The sequence below is a fragment of the Aegilops tauschii genome, chromosome 7, assembly GCF_002575655.3.
Source record: "Aegilops tauschii subsp. strangulata cultivar AL8/78 chromosome 7, Aet v6.0, whole genome shotgun sequence".
NCBI classification, from domain to species: Eukaryota; Viridiplantae; Streptophyta; class Magnoliopsida; order Poales; family Poaceae; genus Aegilops; species Aegilops tauschii.
Genome location: NC_053041.3, coordinates 559,592,871 through 559,612,681, shown reverse-complemented (window position 1 = coordinate 559,612,681; position 19,811 = coordinate 559,592,871). Strand labels below are relative to the sequence as shown.

General features: G+C 49.4%; 1 protein-coding gene across 1 annotated transcript; it reads right to left on the bottom strand.

The window, feature by feature from the left end:
- Positions 1 to 14,931: 14,931 nt before the first annotated feature.
- LOC109773500 (DIBOA-glucoside dioxygenase BX6) lies at positions 14,932 to 16,193 on the bottom strand. The gene has a single exon (XM_020332194.4). It carries the CDS (start codon positions 16,120 to 16,122, stop codon positions 15,070 to 15,072), a length of 1,053 nt encoding a protein of 350 aa, XP_020187783.3. The 5' UTR covers positions 16,123 to 16,193; the 3' UTR covers positions 14,932 to 15,069.
- Positions 16,194 to 19,811: the final 3,618 nt, after the last annotated feature.

The following is a 19,811-nucleotide window of genomic DNA, read 5'->3' as shown; positions in this document are numbered from 1 at the left end:
CTGATTCCTGAGTTCTATCTTGATGCTTTTTGTTCCAATTGTTAAGCAGGAATTGATAGGGCTGTGATATTTTCCTTAGTCCTCTGCATTCATGTTTCTGAGAGCTATGATATTGGTTATTTTTTAGGTTATCAGTCTTAGTCTGTATCAGGAATACAAGTGTTTATGAAACTACTGTTGTTGGTTTAGGCAAACACCTCACAGTATTCAAAAGTACAGCTTTGTAGAAACCATAGTATTCTGATTGAGCTAGTAAGATTCAGTTTATGTAAATTTAGTAGTATGAACTAGTAAGATCCTTCTGCTAAACTGAAGATGCTATTTGCTTCACATTTTTGTCGGTTAAACTTTCCCAGATTATGTAAATTTAGTAAGAACTAGTAAGAGTTAAATCAACTGTATGGGCAGCATTAACATAGGTGCTCCTCTGTCGTGCTGCTACGTACTTGGTACTTCGACCTTCTCCACCGATTAGTGAGCTTCGCCATCGAACGTAGCTCCTGTGTTGTGTTGCTGTTCTAGCCAAAGGTTTTCTCTCAATTTATGCACTTCTCTGTTGAGTGCCTTTGTTTTAAACTATGAGATATGCCTATGTTTAATTCTGAAATCTCAATGCAATCTTATGTTATTCCACGAAGATTGATTTTCAAAATGTCACTACTAGGGAAAACCTTATACATAGAACTTTAGCAGTAGCGCTTGTTAAAAAAGCGCGCTACTGCTACACAGCAGTAGCGCGCACGGAATAACCGCGCTGCAGATACATATATAGCAGTAGCACGTCCCGTCGTAAAAGCGCTACTACTAAAATTCCCACCACTAAGCCGATAGGCTACACATAGTAGTAGCGCTCTTTTAGAAACAGCGCTACCGCTAATATTGTTGTAGCAGCGCGTTTACGTGTTAGGCACTATTGCTAACGAAAATAAAATGAAATGAAAAACAAGTAGAGATGTAAATGAAAATGAAAGAAATAGAAAAAGGAGAAAGGAAAAAAATGAAATGTAAAGAAAAATAAATGAAAAAAAGGGGAAAAGGAGAAAGGCATAGCAGTAGCGCATTTCTGAAAACGCGCTGTAGCTAAGTTAGCTACAACGCGTTTCCAGAAACATGCTACCGTTATGTTTCACTTAACCATCGGTTTCCCTCCCCCCCCCCACCACTTCTCCCCCAAATCCCTCGCCCCTCTTCGCCGCCGTCGCCCCACTTCGCCGCCGTCCCCTGCCGGCGTGGACGCCCGCAACCTCGCTGTCTCCCCCCGAGGCCGCCCTCATCCTCACCATCGCCGCCCGAGGCCGCCCTCAGCCTCACCGCCGCCGCCCGAGGCCGCCCTCGACCTCACCGTCGCCGCCCTCGACCTCATCGCCACCCGAGCCCGCCCAGGACCGCCGCTGCCCGAGCCCGCCCTCCCCGCTCCTGCCTCCTTCGTCGAGCACCTCCCCGCCACTGTCTCTCCCCTCTCTGTAAGGCCCCCCACCCCTCCCCCCACCACTCCTCTCTCTCTGTATTTTAGAGAAAAAAATAGTAGAGCAAAAGTTAGTTTATAGCAAAAAAATTAGTTTAGAGCAAAAGATGTTAAGTAGTAGATGTTAGAGCAAAAATTAGTTTAGAGCAAAAAAAAATTGGTTTATAGCAAAAGTTAGTTAGGGTAGTACGGTTTAATTAGGGTTTTTGTTTTCATAGATGTTTTTTAGTTAGGGCAGTAGGGTTTTGCTAGGTTAATTAGGTTAGTAGTGCTGCTAGTAGTAGTGGTACAGTAGGTTAATTAGGTGAAGTTAAATGAATAACCTAAATGAATGAAATTAGTAGTTAACTGAATTGTTTTCCTTTCATCATTATAGAGCACTAAAGTTAACTGAATTTTGTTCTATTAGTAGTTAAATGAATTTTCTTCTACACTTAGTTTTTGAATTAGCTTGTGAAATTTGGACATGTATATTAGGACATGTGGTTGCTCGTGTATATTTGGACATGTGTTGCGGTGTCGAAGATGGATATTTGAACACTGTTTCCAGGGAATGAAGCCGAGTGGTCTATGTTTTGCCGGAATGTTGATTCATTTCCGTTCCGGCAAATTTCAGGTTCTCGATTTGTCCACTTTTTAGCAAAAGTCATGCCGAAATTTTCCGTACCGGGAAGGAGGCAACATTCCTGCAAAGCGTAGGCCTTTTTTATGTCATTATTCATTTTATTAGGTCTAGATTTAATTGACTAGATTTAATCATAGGAAACATGGCTAGCAACGATGAAGGACAGGGTTTTGGTGACTGATACATCTCCAACATATCTATAATTTTTGATTGTTCCATGCTATATTATATTCTGTTTTGGACATTATTGGGCTTTATTACACACTTTTATATTATTTTTAGGACTAACCTATTAACCGGAGGCCCGGCCCAGAATTGTTGTTTTTTGCCTATTTCAGAGTTTCGCAGAAAAACAATATCAAACGGAGTCCAAACGGAATGAAACCTTCGGGGACGTGATTTTCGGAATGAACGTGATCCAGAGGACTTGGACCCTACATCAAGACATCAACCAGGAAGGCACGAGGTAGGGGGGCGCCTACCCCCCGGGCGCGCCCTCCACCCTCGTGGGGCCAACGTTGCTCCACCGACGTACTTCTTCCTCCTATATATACCTACGTACCCCCAAACTACCAGATACGGAGCCAAAAACCTAATTCCACCGCCGCAACCTTCTGTACCCGTGAGATCCCATCTTGGGCCTTTTCCGGAGCTCCGCCGGAGGGGGCATTGATCACGGAGGGCTTCTACATCAACACCATAGCCTCTCCGATGATGTGTGAGTAGTTAACCTCAGACCTTCGGGTCCATAGTTATTAGCTAGATGGCTTCTTCTCTCTTTTTGGATCTCAATACAATGTTCTCCCCCTCTCTTGTAGAGATCTATTCGATGTAATGTTCTTTTGCGGTGTGTTTGTTGAGACCGATGAATTGTGGGTTTATGATCAAGTTTATCTATGAACAATATTTGAATCTTCTCTAGATTCTTTTATGTATGATTGGTTATCTTTGCAAGTCTCTTCGAATTATCAGTTTGGTTTGGCCTACTAGATTGATCTTTCTTGCAATGGGAGAAGTGCTTAGCTTTGGGTTCAATCTTGCGGTGTCCTTTCCCAGTAACAGTAGGGGCAGCAAGGCACATATTGTATTGTTGCCATCGAGGATAACAAGATGGGGTTTATATCATATTGCATGAGTTTCTCCCTCTACATCATGTCATCTTACTTAAAGCATTACTTTGTTATTTTGAATTTAATACTCTAGTTGCATGCTGGATAGCGGTCGATGTGTGGAGTAATAGTAGTAGATGCAGGCAGGAGTCGGTCTACTTGTCTCGGACGTGATGCCTATATACATGATCATACCTAGACATTCTCATAACTATGCTTAATTCTGTCAATTGCTCAACAGTAATTTGTTTACCCACCATAATACTTATGCTCTCGAGAGAAGCCACTAGTGAATCCTATGGCCCCGGGTCTATTTTCCATCATATTAATCTTCCAACACATAGCTATTTTTATTGCCTTTTATTTTACTTTGCATCTTTATCATAAAAATACCAAAAATATTATCTTATCATATCTATCAGATCTCACTTTCGTAAGTGACCGTGAAGGGATTGACAACCCCTTTATTGCGTTAGTTGCGAGGATTTTATTTGTTTGTGTAGGTGCGAGGGTCTCGTGCGTGGCCTCCTACTGGATTGATACCTTGGTTCTCAAAAACTAAGGGAAATATTTACGCTGCTCTACTGCATCACCCTTTCCTCTTCAAGGGAAAACCAACGCAGTGCTCAAGAGGTAGCAGTGACTGCGACAACGTGTACCTGGCGGCAGAGGAATTTTTGAGGGAAGCCGACGATCAACAGTTGATGTTGCTGGGTCCACCTGTCACTGAGACTGAGACCGACATCGAGACCGGCACTGAGACTGAGACCGGCCCTGAGACTGAGACCAGCATCGAGACCGGCGCTGAGACTGAGACCAGCATCGAGACCGGCGCTGAGACTGAGACCGGCACCGAGACTAGCGGAGCCGGTATAGAACCGAAAGCAAAGAGGCAAAGGCTTCCTAACAAGCTTAGGACTACTAGACTGGTGGTCACGGAGGTGGACGACGGCAATTTTGAGCCAAACGTGCCCGAGGAAGCGCGCGCGTGCTACGGCAATCAAATAGGCTGCATCATTCGGACAACCGCCATCATCAACGATGAGAAACTAAACAAGATAGATAATATGAGGCCCTCCCTCCTAAAGAAGCTGCACCAGATATTCTTGTTCCCGGGCCGGAATGAAAAGGATTATAAAGATCCAGATAAGGACCCGGCAATGAAGAAGATAAACAAACACGCCATGACCAAGTTTAGCGACGCGTTGGCCGCCTGGAAATCAAGGGTGAAATATTGGATCGTCAACAAAAAGGAACCCTACTCTGAGATTGTAAAGGATAATCCGACAATCACGGCAGAGCACGTTGAAATATTCAAGGTGGCATGCGAGGCCGAAGCAGCCAAAAAAAAGTCGAAGGACATGAAGGGGCTTCAACAGAGGAACATTGGGTGCCACCACCTCGGAAGCCGTGGTTACGGCGGGAAGAGGTCCATATGGGCCAAGGAGGACGCGGAAGACGCGAGTCTGGGCATCCCAGACCCCTTGACGGAGTTCACCGTCCCGCAGGAGCGTGACGTCCTCAGGGCGCGGCACCGTTGGGGCCCAGTGAAGAAGGCTTTCGAGACGAACGCGGTCACGACGGAGTTCATGAGACTGCTGGTAATTTTAGTTTCTGATCAATTCGACTGCACGTTAGTCATATTTGTAAGCAATCCTTGTGCCTTTTGCAGAGAGAGTAGCACGGGATTGCGGCCGAAAGCGACTCGCCGTCTGAGGCGTTGGCGAGGCCCAAGTGGGACACTCCATTCAACCGGGCGTTGAACATATTGAAACGACTCCCGGTGGAGACTCGACCGTCGTATGGACGCGTGCACGGTGTCGGAGACGGCGCCACGTGGAAGAAGTACTACCGTGAGACCACGGAGGAGAGAAAGGAAAGACGGAGGTTAACTGAAGAAAACATCGACAAGAAGGTTGAGATTGCGGTTGAGAAGAAATCATCTGAGACAGTCGCAACAGCGGTAGCTGCCGCAAAACACGTGCTTGTAGATATGTCTACTACCTTGGTTCCGGCCGTTTTAAATTGGAGCAGGCAAAATCCAGAAAAAATGCAGCGGACTTTCCCCTTGCTGACTTCTTGGGGAGCAGCTCAACTAGCGTTGCACCAGCACCTGTAGCTGCACCTGCTCCCGCACCGGCTCCCGCACCGGACGTGCTCGGCGGTGCTTCGTCTTTGGCTGAGCTCGACGCCCTCACGGTATCTGTCACACCGGCCCCCTTCAATAAATGTATAATCTCACGTTTTCGTTGCCTTTCGGATGTCTCACGTCGCAGACTTTTCTTTGTAGGCCGACGAAACCCCGTGCACCATATTGTACACCATCGGCGACCCGAAGGTGGACGTGGGGAAGGCGACGATAATGGAGCCGAAGGAACTATTGTTCCACAGCCGGCCGATCCCCCCAGACGTCTTCAAGGTTTCCGTGGCCAGTGTCAAACCGGGCCACGAGAATTTGGCTCCTCTGGTACTAGTGGGGGATGACGACGAGACCCCGCGGCGGCTTGGTGATTGTTGCAATGGGTGGGTCCTGTTGTGGTCAAAGAGTCTGCTTCATCTGGAGGCGGCCGGGAGCACACCCACAAGCACGCAGTTAGGTATGAACATCAACACCTCACCTACCCAATTAGCGTCGGCTGTCGTGCTGGGCGATAGCGGAGGGGGTGAGGAAAAGGCTCCATTAGTCGCTGGTGCCGTCGCCATAGATGAGGATGAGGATGATGATGGCACTCAACAGTATGTCAATACTGGCGCCTACTCAGGGTTTGAGCGTCATGAGTCGGTGCCTGAATTGCCGTCTCCGGAGGATGAACGTATTATGGACGACCTTCTGGTAGTAAAGAAATCTAGGAAGAGATCGAGGAAAGGCAAAAAAGCTGCTTCTATATCCAGCCGCCTCAGCAGCCTCGGGTTCAAGACCGTATAGATATCCCCGGTGCAGAAAAATGGCATATCCCCAGTCAACCAATCCTACCTGAAGCAGCGCTAGGGGCCAGATTCAGCGATCTAAGGAGACTTCATGACGATGTGCTGCGGATAGAGAAAGGCCTCATCGCCTCGAAAGATCCAGGATACCCACTCTACGTGGTTAACGTTCCGCGGCAATTGTCGTACGTCGACACATTCCCCGCAGAGAAGTTCTTCCTTCGATTCGATTACATATTCGACATGTTTCACGTGAAGAAGCTGGATTTTATGTTTGTCCGCCTTTATGCCTTGCACATGAACTACCTCATCGGGGTTGAGCAGATACCTCATATCTGTGTCGCTGACCCGTACTCCATGCACGAGGGCTTCTTGGGAGTCTGCGCAAAGCACCGTGAAAATGCGAGGGAATACATGGTCAATTTCATGCTCGCCAATAAGGACAAGGAGGCGATTCTCGTGCCTTATCATCCCCTGTAAGTCATCCGCGTGGATATCCTTCCTTCGATTTCAATCATTTATTTGCACGGTGGAGGCTAATTAATTTGAGGTGTACTTATTTTGCGCAGCGGCGGGCGCGCCGTCCTCATCATCCTCTACCCCCGATACTCCCACGCTCTTTACTTGGACTCGTCGAAGAACATTAACAAATAGGATTACACCCACATCAAGTCTGTTCTTGACAGTGCTATGTTTTACTACGGCGCACGGGGTGGAGAGGTCAAGGACGAGAAGAGAAGGGACGGCAGGCCCGCCTTCGGCCATAAGACCGACTTCCGCTGCATCCAGCAACCGAGTGATTCTCTTAATGATGGATTCTATGTCCTACACCACAGGCTGGAGTACAGACGGGATCACCAGAACCTTCGCATGTCACCTATATCCGGCGATGCCCATATTCTGCAATGGGCAAAGAACTTAGGAGATATCGAGGATCATCGACTTCGAGCTGAGTTCTATCACATCCAGCGCAAACTTGCCCAAATCATCATGAAGTAGGTCGTCGGAAAAACAGGGATGTTCTACGAAGAAGGACAAATGTCGCGGGAAGACGTCCGAACACGGGTAGCCGCTCAGCGTCTCGACCTGAAGCCTTTCACTAGGCTCGGGGACTATCTCCGTGACTTGGATGGATGGCACTACATGTTGGAGTGATTGTCGATATATGACAATGTGTCCGTTTAGTCCATACTTTCTGTATGACGAAACTTTGAGTTATGCACGACGAAACTTTATTTTTGATGTAATTAAACCGTCCTCCTCGACTAGCGACGATCACACTACAGGAAACAGATAATTTACCGTCAGGAGGCGTATTTGCCGTCTGCTTTTCGTCGGGCCAGACGGCAAAGACAAGGTTTGCCGTCTGCTGCAGACGGCAAAGAAATACTAACGGCGAAATAGACTTTGCCGTCTGTCAAACAAAGTACAAACGGCAAACAGCTCACTTTGTCGTCTGCCAAAACAATAACAGACGGCACAGACTTTGCCGTCTGTTCTTTTGCTCTGCAGACGGCAAAGTAAGATGTTCGCCGTCTGTATTTTATTTGGTAGACGGCAAAGAGAAAACACATCACGCGGATTGATCACGCGGATCCGTGACGTGGCAAGATCCAAAACAGACGTCCTCTTCCATCGTAGCCGTCGGACACACGCACCCACCCACCCACAGGTCAGGGGCCCACCCATGAGGCCTGCCCCGACCCACGACCCCCACACCCCACGCGCCCATCTCCTCTCTCTCTCCTAATCCCCTCAGCGCCCTCCTCTCTCCTGCTCCTCTCTCCGTCTCCCCCGACCAGAGCCACGCCGCCGGCCAGCTTCCTCCTCTCTCCCAGCACCCGCCCGCCTGTCCGGCGTCCCCGAGCAGCCGCACGCCCGCACGCCGCCGGCCAGCACCTGCCCGTCAACCCATCCTCGAGCACCCGCACGCCGCCGGCCAGCACCTGCCCGTCAACCCGTCCCCGAGCAGCCGGCTCCGCGCCCGTCGCTCCTCCGACCGGCGCCGCGCCCGCCCGTCCCCGAGCAGCTGGCTCCGCGCCCGTCGCTCATCCGGCCGGCGCCGCGCCCGCCCGTCCCCAGCAGCCGGCTCCGCGCCCGTCGCTCGTCCGGCTGGCGCCGCGCCCGCCCGTCCCCGAGCAGCCGGCTCCGCGCCCGTCGCTCGTCCAGCCGGCGCCGCGCCCGCCCATCCCCGAGAAGCCGCACTCCACGCCGCTCGTTCGTCCTTCCAGCACCGCGCCCCTCGCCTGCCTGTCCATCATCGTCAGCGTGCAGCACCGCCGCCGCCGCCGCGTTCAACTCCGGCGCCGCCGCGAGAAGCTCCTCCGTCTCCGCCACGTGAAGCTCCGCCAGCTCGCCAGCGCTGCGTGAAGCTCCACCCTCCTCTCTTCCGCGGCTCGTCCTCCCTCCTACACGGCCGCCAAACAACAATAGGGCATGACCAGACGTTGACCATGACGATGCGCGACGCGGCCCTCTCGGCGTTGTTGGGCGAGCAGCTCAGTTCCGGCGAGCTCCGCCTCAATCTGATTTGGTTCTGTATGAGTTTGCTGCTTTACTAGTGTCGTTGTCCCCTTTTGGGTGTGCGTCCTTAGTTGATCTTAGTTTTTAATTCTGTCATTTAGGCTTGTAGTCTTTGCTGGGGCAGCGGTGGGGCTGTCCTCCGCGTGCTGATTTGTTACTGTGTAAGACAATTTGGTTTCTTTGCTATGTAATGGAGCCGGACCTCTTGTGCTCTTTTCCTCTAAAAAATGGTTGTTGGGCGAGATGCTCTGCTCCGGCGTCTTTAAAAAAAAAAAAAACAAACAAACTTTGCCGTCTTTAGTTTAATCTGACTGACGGCAAAGCACACTATTTGACTGACAGCAAAGAAAAGTTCTTTGCCGTCTGCTATTTTTGTGGCAGATGGCAAATTCACAGTTTGGCTGATGGCAAAATCTTTGCCGTCTGTTCGATGAAAAGCTGACGGCAAAATATTCTTTGCCGACTTATCTTTGCCGTATGACTTTGCCGTCTGCTTCCTGACGGCAAAATCTTTGCCGTCTGGATTTAGGTCTTTGCTGTCTGTGGCTCACAGACGGCAAATTACCTGTTTCCTGTAGTGTCACTCTAGTTAGGGAATTTTGGGTACGATCAACTTTGTTATTTATGCTTATGATATGTTGCTTCTATTTTTGCCAAGTCTGCCTCTTTCTGTTGCTCAACTATATATGTTGCATATCATCGACTCATGTGACGATGCAGGTGCATAGATCATCGATGGCGAAGAAGTGCTATGCCAGGAGTATATATACGATGAGTGGCCGGAGTGTTAGGCCCAGGTGTACCGGTTTCCGGTTTCCGAGCGACAGGCAATAGTTAGTTTAGGTTCACGCTAATGCGAGAGAGGGATACGAACTCATGTACTACATAGTTCCGCTCTCACTCAAAGTGATAGCTCTTCTCGCGTATATCATTGTTTAGATGGATGACAATGTAGTTGCAAGTATTCGAGACTTGTATCGCTATTTTTGATATGATGACGAGAATCCATTTTGTGTTGGATGATGATTATGATGATGACATGATTTGATGAGACTATTTGTATGTATATGCTATGATTACATTTGTATGTGTATGACATGCTAAAGATTATTGTATAAAGCCTATTCAAATACAAAACAAATATGCAGAAAAGAAACAGAAACTAGTAAAACTAGCAGTAGCGAGGGGAACAAAGTTAGCAGTAGCGCTCCCTTACCAGTAGCGCTTCCTGCTAAAAAGCGTTGCATATATTAGCAGCAGCGCTCTGCACTAAAGCTCGCTACTGCTAGCTATGCATAGCAGTAGCGAGGGACGACAGGCGCTACTGCTACACGTTAGCTGTAGCACCTTATCAGTAGCGCGTCGTCCCGCGCTACTGATAGGCAAAATACCCGCGCTACTGCTAGGGTTTTCCCTAGTAGTGTGTGTATATCTAATGTTTCTTTCTGCAGCTTTAAGCTTCGCTATCATCTAACTCTTTCTAGTTAATTTTTGTTATCTGTCTTTGAACCTATAAAAATGGGTGATCTGTACACTTGTCATCTCCTACATGTGTTTCCTGAACATGTCTAAAGCTTTTATAAGAAATGCAGTTCTAAGCTCAGGCAATCGTAGGATGACTAGACACATACTACATATGATTTGAGATGCATATGTATGCAATTTCACCCTTTGCTAAAAAACGTCCTATACAATGTCAGATGTTGTGAAGCCACAGTGAGCTAGGGGTTGCACTGCAGGAGCATAGCTGTACAAGTTGAACATTGAAGATCGCATTGCAGCTCATCAGTATGCCTTCCTTGCAATCTTTGAAGCCTATTAAATTCGAAAGTGTTATTTTTTTCCTGTACAAGTTTGTTTGTGTCAAGTACATGCTAATTAATGTTTCAAGGGGTGCTCATATACTTCCTCGACAACATGGGAAGTTTTCACATTTGGTCTAGTTGTCTCTATGGGTTAGCGACTTAGCATACATGTTGTAATCAACTTTCACATTTGCTTCTCTGACAAGTAAGTCTGTTTTCATTCATACGTAGAAGATAGCAACAGAGTGGGAAGGTTTGTGCAGAGATCTTACCTCGAGGTTATCACAGATACGCACAATATGACACTGAATTGGCCAAAAATAGGGAGCTACAAGATGAACTTTTAAAGGTTGGTTCCATTCTCTGTATATGCCTTGTACACTCTTATATTCTCCCATGATTGAAGTCTGCAATGCTTATGGGACAATCTTTGTTTGTAGGTTAAGACCTCACTGTCTGCTTCAACGAAGAGATTTGAAGAGTTGCAAAAGGTAATTTTGGGTAAAATTCCATTGCCGCAGGATAATGAGATGTTGAAGCGGCAGACTGAATCCATGACACTGAAGTGCAATTGCAGCAGATTATCTCTATTTTTCCTTTTCCTTTTTCTTATTATTGGAGTGAGAACAGGTAGAATGAGGAACTGTGTGATAGTAGATGCAACAACTGTAGTAAAAGAAACTTATGTTTGCAATTGTTAATGACATACATACTTGCATGTTCTTTGAAGTGGTCAATCGTGAGTACCAATGCATAATGATGGGGTTTTGGCTCGTTTATTGGCTTCAATGTCCAGTTAACCATGAAATAGGAGCCCATGTCAATTATGTATGCTCTTACTGGATGTGTTCTAATGCCAGTTTATTATAAATCTTGTATTTGTAATGATGTGTACTGGTTTATTTTTTAAATTTCTAATAAGTTAGTAGTAGCGTGGGGAGGAAACTGAGCGTTACTAGTATATAGGATACTAGTAGCGTTGGTTGTTTACCCACACTACTACTATTTCATTAGTAGTAGCGCGTGTACATAATAGCAGTAGCGTGGGTGGCACACGCTACTACTAATAAAGTTAGTAGTAGCGCGGGTTTAACCCACGCTACTACTAACTATTAGCTGTAGCGCGATACTAGTAGCGCGGGTATCCGCGCTGCTAGTAGCCTTTTTCCTAGTAGTGTATATATGAATCTTTACATCTCGACCATTTCGAGACTCCTCGTCATGTCTGTGATCTCATCCGGGACTCCGAATAACATTTAGTCACCAAATCACATAACTCATATAATACAAAATCATCATCGAACGTTAAGCGTGCGGACCCTATGGGTTCGAGAACTATGTAGACATGACTGAGACACCTCTTCGGTCAATAACCAACAGCCGGAACCTGGATGCTCATATTGGTTCCCACATATTCTACGAAGATCTTTATCGGTCGTACCGTAATGACAACATACGTTATTCCCTTTGTCATCGGTATGTTACTTGCCCGAGATTCGATCGTCGGTATCTTCATACCTAGTTCAATCTCATTACCGGCAAGTCTCTCTACTCGTTATGTAATACATCATCTGCAACTAACTCATTAGTCACATTGCTTGCAAGGCTTCTTATGATGTGTATTACCGAGAGGGCCCAGAGATACCTCTCCGATACTCGGAGTGACAAATCCTAATCTCGATCTATGCCAACCCAACAAACACCTTCAGAGATACCTATAGAGGATCTTTATAATCACCCAGTTACGTTCTGACATTTGATAGCATACAAGGTATTCCTCCGATATCCGGGAGTTGCATAATCTCATAGTCGAAGGAATATGTATTTGACATGAAGAAAGCAATAGCAATAAAACTGAACGATAAACATGCTAAGCTAACGGGTGGGTCTTGTCCATCACATCATTCTTATAATGATGTGACCCCGTTCATCAAATGACAACACATGTCTATGGTTAGGAAACTTAACCATCTTTGATTAACGAGCTAGTCTAGTAGAGGCTTACTAGGGACACTATGTTTTGTCTATGTATCCACACATGTATCAAGTTTCCGGTTACTACAATTCTAGCATGAATAATAAACATTTATCATGATGTAAGGAAATATAAAATAACAACTTTATTATTGCCTCTAGGGCATATTTCCTTCAGCGGGAGGCAGCGGACGTCGGCGAGGCGGAGTTGCATTCTTCGGCGCCCCGTATGGCGCATCAATCCAGGCACCGCAACCGCATCATGGTGGACATCGGCGGCTTGTCCCCTGACAGATCCATCATCGACCTGACGTCCACCGACATCGTTCGGGTTCCGGTCTCCGACAAGGAAGAGTAGGGCATGGGAGACGGCGGGGCCTTGAGTCCCGTGAGCCAGCTCGTGTCCCATGCCCTACCCTACCTTGCCGGCGACCGGCCCAACACTCTGAGGAGCGCAACTGGCCGCTGAACATGGCCAGGGCAGAGCCGGGCGAGTGAGGAGCGGAACCGGACGAGCTCCGTGTAGATTAGGTTTCACGTTGCATGTAATAATGTGGATTTGAGGTATCCAGGCGTGGAATGAGTTTTTTGAGGGGTGACCGGTCACTGTCCGCGGACGCTTATTGTTCATCAAATGCACATAAAGACAACTTCCATAAATGGAGAGCTCGGAGAGGAAAACTACATGGATCAACCATATGGGTTTGTTGTAAAGGGTAAAGAGAGAAAGGTGTGCAAGTTGTTAAAATCTTTGTATGGTCTGAAACAGGCTCTTAAGTAGTGGTATGAGAAGTTTGAGAGAACTTTCACTTGTGCAAGATTTGTCATTAATGAGGCTGATAGGTGTGTTTACTATCATCATGGCGAGGGCGATGGTGTCATATTATGTTTATATGTGGATGACATACTGCTTTTTGGTACAAACATTGATGTGATCAATGAGGTCAAGTCGTTTCTATCAAAGAACTTTGATACAAAAGATCTGAGAGAAGTTGATGTGATTCTAAACATCAAACTGATAAAGGATGAGAGTGGAATTACTCTAACGCAATCTCACTATGTTGGGAAGGCCTTGTGCTATTTCAGTTTTATGGATACCAAACCTTCTCCAACATGTTATGATCCTAGTGTGACACTCCGAAAGCACAAGGAAGAAATGAGAGATCAATTAAGATACTCTCAAATTGTCAGTTCATTCATGTACTTAGCTAGCGCAACAAGGCCAAATATATTTTTTGCTGTGAGAAATTGAGTAGGTTCATGTCCTACCCAGGTGACGACCATTGGCATGCACTAGAAAGGGTCTTGCGCTATCTAGGAGGTACTATAAGTTATGGAATTCCGTATTTGGGGCACCCTGCTGTGCTTGAAGGATATAAAAATTCGAATTGGATTTCTGATGTTGATGGGCTCTACGCTACAAGCAGGAGGCATGGAACCGTAGTTGCTTGAGTTGCTCCTTGTGAGGAAGAGGAAAATGATTCGTGAGTTGGTTGTGGCGTGGGGGACCTTCAAGCACACGTTGATCCAAGCCACTTACAAACATATATACATTGATCAATGAAACATCGTAATTAATTAATCGGTGTGTTTATAACTCAGTCGACTGAGACTTAACGAAGTCCCAGTCGAGTGACATCATCATAGATGTAGTATTACGAGTGGCACGGCTAGATGCTACAACCAAAAAAAAATGTTGCAAGCATGCTGCAAGCAAGACAACAGACGCTACAATCGTTGTGACTATATGCTGCAACCACTACTGGCGAATGTTGTGACTGATGGGATGACGTGCTACAATCGAAGAGGGCAGATGTTGTGTCGGTAAGATGAGATGTTACAACCAGCAAGACGGATGCTTCAACCAGCGACAAAAAATGTTGCAAGCAGGCTACAAGCAACACAACAGACGCTACAACCATTGGGACTATATGCTGCAAGCCCGCAACTATCAATGGCGGATGTTGTGACCGATGGGTGCTACAGTCGACGAGGGCAGATGTTAGTGTCCTGTGAGACACTAGAATCAGTAAGACAGATGCTGCAACCGGTAGGAAGATATGTTGCAAACAGTGGTACAAAATGTTGGAGGTCCGTTGAACGGTGCCCAGTCCAGGACAAATCTTCATGCAAAGATCTAACGGCTATGCAGTAGACTGAGACTTGGTTAAATCTCGATCGGCAGAGTTTTAGCAAACCCATTAATTATAACTTTGTAAATATATTTTCAAGTTTGCTCTACTAGTACTAGTCACAAGTCACAAAGCAAGGAAAAACTGACGAAGTACGGGAGCACACAACGCATGAAGACAGCCTCATCTGCGGAATGGGCCGCGTCATCTCTTCTACTATTTCTTACTTCGTCAGCAATTTAAGCTCTTGTATGGTTTCAGGGCATCGGTCAGCAAAGTTCGCTTCTTCCATGAACATTTTTTCTTGCATGAACAGATAAGCAAACTCATGCAAAGCTCCAAAGTCATGAACAATTTTGCTTGCATGAGCAGATAAGCAAATTGTTTTTTATTCAGACAAAGATGAGCAAATTCATGCAAGGCTACAACTTCATCGACAAGCATTTCATCACCATGTTCCAATAAGCATTCACGCCTCGTCTCTGCTCTCTGCTTTCTTGAGGCTCGCCAGCTAGAGCCTCACGTCGCGGAGCCCGTTCTGCTTCCCGGACGAGCGGAGCAGCTCCTCCGCCGTGACGGTCCGGTAGCGCGGCGGGCCACCCCCGTCCATGGCCACCGGGGCGCACACGGTCGCTCCCTTGGCCCTGAAGAAGCACGCCACCGACATCCGGGGCCCCACGCTGTTGGCCACCACGCGGTGCGCGACGCTCCTGAACCTGTCGTTGGACACCAGCTGCAGGAAGTCGCCGACGTTCACCACCAGCGCCCCCGGCACCGCCGGCACGTCGGCCCACGCGGCGGACACGTTCCCTTCGCCGTCCTCGACGTCCGTGAGCACCTGGAGGCCGCCGACGCCGTCCTGGAGCAGCACGGTGAGGAAGCCGGGGTCGTTGTGCCTGACGGCGCCCAGCGTCAGGTGCGGCTCCGGGCACGCCGGGTAGTAGTGGCCGGCAACGCTGAGCGTCTCCAGGCAGCCGGCCTCCTCCGCCAGGTACCCGCGCCGCACGCCCAGGGCCTCCGACAGCAGCTCGAAGAGCGCGCGCCCCAGCATCCGCACCTGCGCCGTGTACTTGGGCGCGACGCCCCTGCACGCCGGCGGGAGGACCTCCTCCTCCTCGCCCGCCGCCAGCCGGTCCACGTCGTCCATGTAGATGGTGTCGCGCCACTTGCCCACCATGGTCCGGAAGAGGTCGGCGTTGCAGTTGTAGCGCACGCGCCGCGCGGCGTCCCGCGTGTAGTAGGGCGCCTTGGCCTCCGCGGGCTCCTCGTTGAACCGCCGCACCGCCGCCAGCATCCCCGACATGGCCGCCTCCGGCACGCCGTGGTTCACCAGCTGGAAGAAGCCCGCCGTCCGCGCCGCCTCCCTCACCGCGGCGACCACCTCAGAGCGTGGGCCCGAGAGGTCGACGACCGGGATTGCGGCGACCTTGGTGCACGGGGAGAGTGGGTCCGGAGGGTGGCGGAAGATGTCCGGGACGGCCTTGACGCCGGCGTCCACGAGGCCCTTCACGCCGGCCTTGGTCTCGTCGAAGGCCTTGAGGGCGGCGAGGCGGTCGGAGGCCATGGTGGACGGATGGATGGATGAACTCACGCGAAGCAGGCCAGCTAGTTAGCACGGCCGGTGCACTCACGTTTCACGTACTTGTACCCGTAGCCGACGAGCCGGTGGGTGGGTGATGGATCCAGCGTCGGCTCCATCATCCATGTGGAGTACTGCACGGCTGGGCAGCTGGTGTGGACCGGTGGACGTGGACGGGTCACATGCAATCTGCATGCCTTGTCTCCATCGTTGCCGCGTAGACATGCATGCATCAATCGCGTGCCAGTCATGGCCGCCACCTAGTATTGGCACGGGTGGCGCCGTCGATTTGGAATCTGAAAACAACCGGACCACTCCTTTGGTACTGGCCGGTGCAACGATTTCACGAGCGTCTTGTCTGTATGGTAAGAGCTGAGAACCGTGCACATGCTGCGGGTACGTGTGTGCTACCACACTACTATGGCAAAGAGACAGCTCGCTAGCACGTTTGGTATGGGTAAGTTGCGCGGAAATGACAATGGCGCGGTCGGTTTTTCTGGAAGATGAAGGCGAGGTGCACCGTCGATGGAGAGACGGGGAGTGTTAAGAGTAATCTTGAGCTATGTCCGTGCAATGTCAGTGGCAATTTGAGTCAGATTTGTGCACGTGGTCTTAGCCGAGTCATGGTAGAGTTAGTATTTATAGTAGATAACGTGACAAAGTTTAGTACTCCTTATCGTACAGTACTAGCAGCTAGTAGCTAGCGTGTTGTCCTTAGCGCAGTGATCTGCGCCGGCGCACCGGCCCAACGGTTGGGCTGGTCCAGCCCCAGCCGTCAGATCTGGTCCCCTGCATCGTCAGATCCCTTCCTCCCCTCACCTCCTTCTTCAACCTCCCGCACGGGAAAAGGACGGGCCCCCTCGTGCGCGTCGACACCCCAGCACGCGCCGACCGCCTCGCCTCGCCTCCTCACCGCCGGTCGCCCTCGCCGTCGGTCGCCTACGGTCGCCGCCCTGGCCGCTGGTCGCCCGCCCTCACCTATGTCGTCTTCGTGTGTTTCTGAAACCTCCATGGATGCAGCAGCGTGCGGCCATGGTTACGGCCGGTCGAGGTTGCAGCCCGCCGCGAGCCCGTAGCAGCTCGCCGGCGACCGGTTGCAGCATCCGCCCCTGCCCCCCCCCCCCCCCCTGGATCTCGCCGTCGGAATTCACAGCAACCCACCACCGGCATCTGGCCGTCGTGAGAAAATGGATGTAGCAAAAACTGTGGACGATAGTAGCAAAAATCCACATGGTTGAAGTAAAAATGTCACACGGTCGTAGCAAAAAGAAAAATGTCGGTTCCAACACAAAAACAATGTAGCATATCCAGGTGATGGTTCCAGCATCACCACCGACCGTGTCGTAGCTCGCCATGCGCCCATTGTAGCACCACCACACAGCTTCATCTTCGCCGGCCGCCATTGCTAGTTAGCCATTTTCTGTTTGAAGCTTTTCTAGAAGCGGGTTGTAGCTTTTCTCGTCACCGGTTGCAGCTTTTTGCGCTGCGCGGTGGCCGACCTCGAGCTACCCCATATCTAGTTGAAGCTTTTTCTAAAGCCGGATGTAGCTTTTTTTGTTGCCGGATGTAGCATTTTTCAGTACTGGTTGCAGCTCTGATGCATGTCCATCGAAACTCATTCTTTCTCTGGTTCCAGCAAAAATTGTCACCGGTCGTAGCATTTGGCTTTGACGGTTGTAGCTCCTATGTGCACTGGTTGTAACACCTGTTTTATCTTGTCCCTGCAGAAATAATGGCGCATGTAGCAATTTATGTCTCTGGTTGCAGCTTCGACCAGTGCCGTTAACAGCTTCGTCGTAGCCGGTTGAAGCATTCCCGTGCAGCATGTCGGCTTCTGCTGGTTCGCCGGCATATGGCGCCATTGGCAGCACCGGCCATGGGCGGCAGAACAGCAGCATCGCATGCACTCCCCAAATAACAGTCGCTCGTAGCAAACCATCATGCAAGGCTCCGCCGTGGCCACTCCACATCTACTAGGCTCACCAGCTCAGTTCCGAGCAAATGTGCATCGCGGCGGCGGTCATGGTGGCCGCGCGGGCAGGGGATGGAGCAGTAGCTCCCGGCCGTGGCCGAGGCCGTCGAGGATCTGGCGCGCGGGATGGAGGCCGACGGCGGCGAGCTCCACCTCACGCCCTTCCTGTGCTCCTCGCCGTCCGGTAGAGCAGTGTTGCAACATCTCGCCGGCCGGTGGTAGCACTTCGTCGCCGGCTTGGGTTGAAGAAAAGAGGAAAGGAGAAAAGCAGTTTCGTGCGCGGGCCCACCCATGTACACTTGGTCGCGGGGAATGGTTGTTTTCGTGGGCGCGTGCGCCAGCGTGGCGTATGAACCGGCGGAAAGTTCGGCCGGTCTGCCGGCTCAAAACGTTTCCCTTGTCCTTATCGTGTTCTAGTAGTACCAGTGGTGTTCTTGTTAGGTTAGGGATTAGTAACCGACTATGCCGTGCGACTACAAGCAACGTACCACCCAATCTACCCAGAATTACAAATGGCACGTCAGAAGTTTTCGTGCGCGCGTGTGATTTTGTGTTTCTGATGTGATCGATCAATGTGAATTCCAACAGAGATGCGGACCGACTGCTATCTTGAGCTATGTCCGTCCAAGTCCGTAGCAATTTGAGTCAGGGTTGTGCACGTGGTCTTAGCCGAATATCTAGATAACGTAACAAAGTTTAGTAGTAGTAGCTACCGTGATTCTCGCAAAAAGAAAAATCAGTTTTGCTAAAGCATATCTAGATGTGCTATAAGTATTGCACATCTAAGTACTATGTTATTGATCTTACACAAAGATTCATGCAGATATTACTTTTTACTTTTTCATTTTCTTTCCATACTTAATTGTCTTCCTTAGATGTGCAATAACTATTACACATCTACTCCGTATCACGTTATAAAAAAAAGGTAGTGGCTACCGTGTTGTCCTTATCGTATGCTAGATTGCTAGTAGTACCAGTGGTGGTCGTGTTAGGTTAGGATTAGTAACCGACTAGGCGACTACAAGCCCCGGAATTACAAATAGCACATCAAAAAGGTTTTGTGTGCGCGCATGTTTTTGATTTGATCGATCCTTGGGCAAATTTCAACAGAAATCAGCGGTCAGCCGTGGCGTCCCGGCGAGGCCAAGTCATAAATGACCCGACTATGCATGGGGACAACGAGGCTAACCATGGAGTTCTCTTTGCAGAGTTTAGGGCTAGAGGTTGATGGATACGGAGGATCACTGGAGCGAGAAGGAGACGCGGTTGGCCACGGATGGTTGGGGCGGAGAAGGTGGCTAGAGCAGAGCGAGACGCCTACCGCGGGTAGTGGGGGCCAACGGTTCCGCCGTTGGCAGCGAGTGGATGGGTGGAAGAAGAAGGCGTGAACGACGGACAAGAGGATGATGAAGACTACGAAAGAGAGGCAAATATCAACTGGCGCTATAAATATTTTTTTTAAGCAACTTGCCTATGGTCGAGCCCTTTAATTTGTTTTTGCAATTGGCAATGCCTTCGATTTCAACCTTTGAGAGTACAGAAAGCAGGAGAAGTTGTCGACGACACACAACAGCAACAGAGGTAGATCAGAGATACCTTGTCAGAGAAGCTAGCGTTAGGGGCGGAGGTTCGGGGGTTAGAGTATCGGTCACAGTGTAGGTCACTACCGCATGAGAAGGACCGCCACACTCCTTGGTCTGAA